This window comes from Egretta garzetta, unplaced genomic scaffold, assembly GCF_000687185.1.
Source record: "Egretta garzetta isolate BGI_Z169 unplaced genomic scaffold, ASM68718v1 scaffold108, whole genome shotgun sequence".
NCBI lineage: Eukaryota > Metazoa > Chordata > Aves > Pelecaniformes > Ardeidae > Egretta > Egretta garzetta.
The window spans coordinates 1,896,568-1,900,923 of NW_009260614.1; the positions used below are offsets into that span (position 1 = coordinate 1,896,568).

Here is a 4,356-nt window from a genome sequence, read left to right on the forward strand (position 1 = left end):
ATTTGGAGAAATCGCTTCTCTCCATCTTGTCTCCTTTGGTTAAATGCTGGGTGTCATGCCCTAATGCCCGTGCAGCTGGAATGCTGAATATGGTAGGTAACCTCACGGTCGTCTCCGTGGATGACTTCCAGAGATGATGGAGAGTGGTAGAAGAAACCGGGGTCAACTGGTCAGAAAACAGTTTCAGGAGTATATATTGCTTGGTCTGGTTTTCTTGTCCAGAGCTATGTTAATCCGATAGTGCTGTTTTGAAAGACACTGCAAAATACGCTGCTCTTCTACTAATAAATCATTGTATGAGCTGCAGTAGAGTTGGTAGGAGAAAAGTGGAGGAACTTTTTTAGCACATTTTGGAAAAAAAAAAGCAGAAGATTGAGAGAGAACAAGGAGGTGAAAGCGCAGAAATCTTGATTTTCTTAGGATGATATTTAAAGGGTGAATTATCTCTCTCCGATACCAATCTAAGTGCAGCAAAGTTAGTGGGAAATTCCTCTTGGCAGGGAGAGGTCCACACCCTTGTGCAGGCAGGTTGCACTTGTCCAGCTGTGAGCATGGTGGGTACAACACTAGTTGCTTGTAATATTTCATTTGCTAGTCAGGATGCATTTTTTTCCAGATGACTTGCAATGGCTTTGTAACATCCTCATATGCTAATGTAACAGGGAATGGGGAGAAACTCTATGTATCTTCCAGGTACTTGGGTGGATTTGCCTGGGTAGGCTTTTTCTGGTTTTGAAGAAAACAAAATATAGGTACAGTGGTCCTTGCTGGGTAGGCAAGGTTGGCTTCCTAACCCAATGTGACACGAGCTGTCCCTCAGATGGAATATCGGTGTTTTGTATCTTGCAGTCTGCTTGGCTCTGAGAAATTAACATTTTATTTTTAATTTTTTGCATTTGGGTTTCAGTAACGTGGTAGCTTGCAGACCTTGGAAGCCATGAGGAGCCCCTATTGAGTAAATCTGGGAGGTTAACCAGATCCACCAGCAACATATCTCTGGCATAGGGCACACTTCCTAGTCTCTCCATATAGTTTGAAGTAGTCTGCCCTCGTCTGTCTTGTTACTAGAGCATTGCACAAAGATTCCGTTAGAAATAAATCCTGCCCTTCTCAGGGTGGCAGTTGGTACCTTCGCAATGGAACTAAAAATGGCTTAGGACCATCCTTTTCTAGTGCTTTGCACAGCTGTGGTCAGAAGAAGAGGTAGAACCAGTTTTCCTTTCTTTACAGAGGTCTTTCTGGCTGCAGAGCATCATTTTAGCTTAGAAATCTTTTACTTGTGATTCAAAATAGATATGTTAAGTTTATATTAAACTGCAAGGTCCATTTTTCCTTCTGGGGAGACCAGAGCCTGGAAGGAGAGGGCTATGAGAATGGTGTTCAAAGATGACATCTGCAAGTTGTGTCCAAAGCAGGATATCACTGAGAATTTCTTGTTGCTTTTAATATTATTAAACAATGCCAAAGTCCCCAGGGTGACAAATGGATTCTTCCATACGTGTTACAAACAACAGTGAAGAACTTTGTCTTTTTTCCATCAGGCATCATACAAATCCAGTGGGCACAGAGTGGCGATGGAAGATGGACCAACCTGAAATGATCTTGCAGGAGGCTATTGAGAACCATCAGAATATGATCAAGCAGTTCAAAGGTAACTTCTCCCACTTCTTCCCTGTTAATGATGCTTTTGGAAGGTAACCGGCAGTAGCACCTTCAAAGCATAGATGAAAATGTTCTGGTCATCTGTGAAACGCTGGGAAGGAGGCGTGAGACTTAACATCAGAAAGATGGGTAAGTGAGAAGAAACTTTTGTGGCACACTTACTGTTTTCTGATATGTTCTGCCTTGGTTTTGACATGAGAATGTGAGTCAACCATTTGGTATCTGCTGCTGCCTTGAGGGAGTAGAGTGGGAGCTGCCTCTTGGGCTCTTGGTAGTGGTCATATCCTTTCCCTCCATGTGCATGGAGGCTTCCGCAGTGGTTAAAGCTGGCCTGAATGATGAGGAATCCTGATTCTTAGGTAAAAGTGAAGGCAGGTAGGAGGCAAAAGAAATCAGCCTCTAACCTGATAGGAAATATACTGCCCAGCCTTAATCCCCTGGGAGCTTTAGGGTTAGCTCTGAAACTTCTAGACTGCATTTTTCTCATTAATGAGTGAGCAGTAGCATTCAGGGTATTATTATTTTCAGGAATTATTCAATACATCTGTGTGACTGAAGCTGCAGTTACACAGCACCTCTGAAAGTACTGTATTTTGCTTCCCATAGGAACTCCTTGTGAGTTTTACTTATTCTTTATGCATCTCTCTCTTGATGTGGTTAGGTTTTTTTCTGTTTTCCCAAATGTGATAAACTTGGTTACTCTGCCAAGGTCAGCTTTGTATGCTGGGAGGGCTAGACTCTGCCCTTCCTAACCGATGGCAGAGGCTGTGCGAGCAGCAGGAGCGGAATGAAGCATCCATAAAATGTGCAAGATGAGCCTTAGTCTTGGCTGTCATTTTGGGAACCCATTTGTTTATGTTGGCTCTGCACAGAGAGAACCCAATGGATTAAAATTATGGCAGGCAAAAAACCCCTTCTGTCAGCAGAGCAGTGCTGCTCTGTCTCATTCAGTCGAGTTATATAATAGGCAGAAAAATAAGTCAACTTAGGGCCTCATGAGCTTCCTCTTCATCAGGTGGCTGGTTTGAATCATCTCACACTCTCAGACCAGCAGCTCCAGGGAAGCCAGTTCCCTAGGAGCTCCTGTGCTGACCTGGACAGGGAGCAACCAGAATAACCAGACCTGGCTGCACTCTGCACACACGTGGTCTGGTGGAGTGGGTCACACTTCTAGGGCTTGTCCAGGGGAAAAGCAGTGAAGGTGCTGTAGTGGAAAAAGGAAAAATTATGTTAATTTGGTGGGGGATGCTTTCCTTGGGGAAGAGGTAGTGAGATGAGGAGGCAGTTGGCGTCAGTAGCTCATTTTCCTTCAGACTAAGCAAAGCATGGCAGTTGGTGCTCAAGGCGGGGCAGTCTGTAAGGACGTGCAGGTCTCATTCCCTAGCCTCAGTGTTTCTTTGGTGCTGCAGCTGTGGGGCAGTGTGCTGAGTTAAGGCAGGATGCCTGCAACAGTGCTGCCTGATGGGCTGGGCCAGAGCTGCTGCAGGGTTTCGTGGCTGCCTGTTAACTCAGCTGGTGGGACGCAGTGCCAGCACAGCAGGAGTTTGGGTATGGGTGGTTTGTGTGAGCATGCAGGATGTCCCATTTTGCTTGGAAGGCTATAACAGCCATAGAAGACTCTTACAGCTATAAATAAGAATATTCATGTTTAACTCGTAAGGCGCTGTGGACTTCTCAAACTATACTCTTTTTCAGTCTGTTCTGGATAGCTAGGCTCTTAAATGAGTTGAAATGTGGCTGAGCATGCTGGAAGGGTTGTGATAGAGGTCAGTTTGGTGGCTGATAACAAGCAGAGTACTTCAGGGGTTGATTCAGGACCCTATGCTGTACAACATCTCCACCAACAGATGATGGGGATGATGACACTGAATGCACCACTGGCAGCTTTGCAGGTGATACTGATTTAGAGAAGGTGGCAGGCACACTCAGTGGCACAGCCTTACTTTGGTGGGACCTTAAGAAACATGATTATTGGGCCAATAGATGCATGTGGAGTTCAGCGAGAAGTGGAAGGTGCTGTATGAGTGTTACAATCCTATGTTGGTCCATGCTGGGAGACCCACCTGCTATGGTAGAAAAAGGGACAACAGACTTGGGTTTCTGTTCGGGAGGTTCAAGTCAGACATCAGAATAAGCTTGTTCAGCCAAGGTTGTACCCAGAGAGGTGGGGGACCCTCCAAGCTCTGAGGCTTTCAAGTCTTTTGAGTAAAGACTTATCATTATCACCCTGGGCCAATGTTGGCAAATGTCCTCTCTGAGCAGGAGGCTGGACTAGAGACCTGCAGGAGCCCCTCCTAACCAGTAGTTCTGTGACTTTTGTTATGACTTAAAATTGAAAGTCCTAAATAATCATAGAACCACAGAATTGTTTGGGTTGGAAAAGACCTTTAAGATCACCAAGCCCAAGCATTCCCCTAACCCTGCCATCCCACCACTAAACCCTGGCCCTCAGCACCTCGTCTGCCCGGCTTTTAAATACCCCCAGGGATGGGGACTCGACCCCTTCCAGTGCTTGACAGCCCTTTTGGGGAAGGAATTTTTCCCAATGTCCAACCTAAACCTGCCCTGGCACAACTTGAGGCCATTTCCCCTCATCCCATCACCCGTTCCCTTGGAGCAGAGCCCGACCCCCCCCCAGGATCCCCCCTCCTGTCAGGCAGTTGTAGGGTGGGAGAAGGGGTCCCCCCAGCCTCC

At 46.2% G+C, this 4,356-nt stretch overlaps 1 protein-coding gene across 4 annotated transcripts in view; it reads left to right on the forward strand.

The window, feature by feature from the left end:
• LOC104131883 (S-adenosyl-L-methionine-dependent tRNA 4-demethylwyosine synthase TYW1) overlaps positions 1 to 4,356 on the forward strand; it is a 119,442-nt gene that overhangs the window by 43,476 nt on the left and 71,610 nt on the right. For all 4 annotated transcript variants that reach the window (XR_004842790.1, XM_009645099.2, XM_035900542.1 and 1 more), the window contains exon 10: positions 1,542 to 1,651. Coding sequence is in view for 3 of the 4 variants with exons in the window: in XM_009645099.2 (XP_009643394.1) it covers positions 1,542 to 1,651 (110 nt within the window). In the remaining variant the exon portion in view is untranslated. The remainder of the gene's footprint in view (positions 1 to 1,541; positions 1,652 to 4,356) is intronic.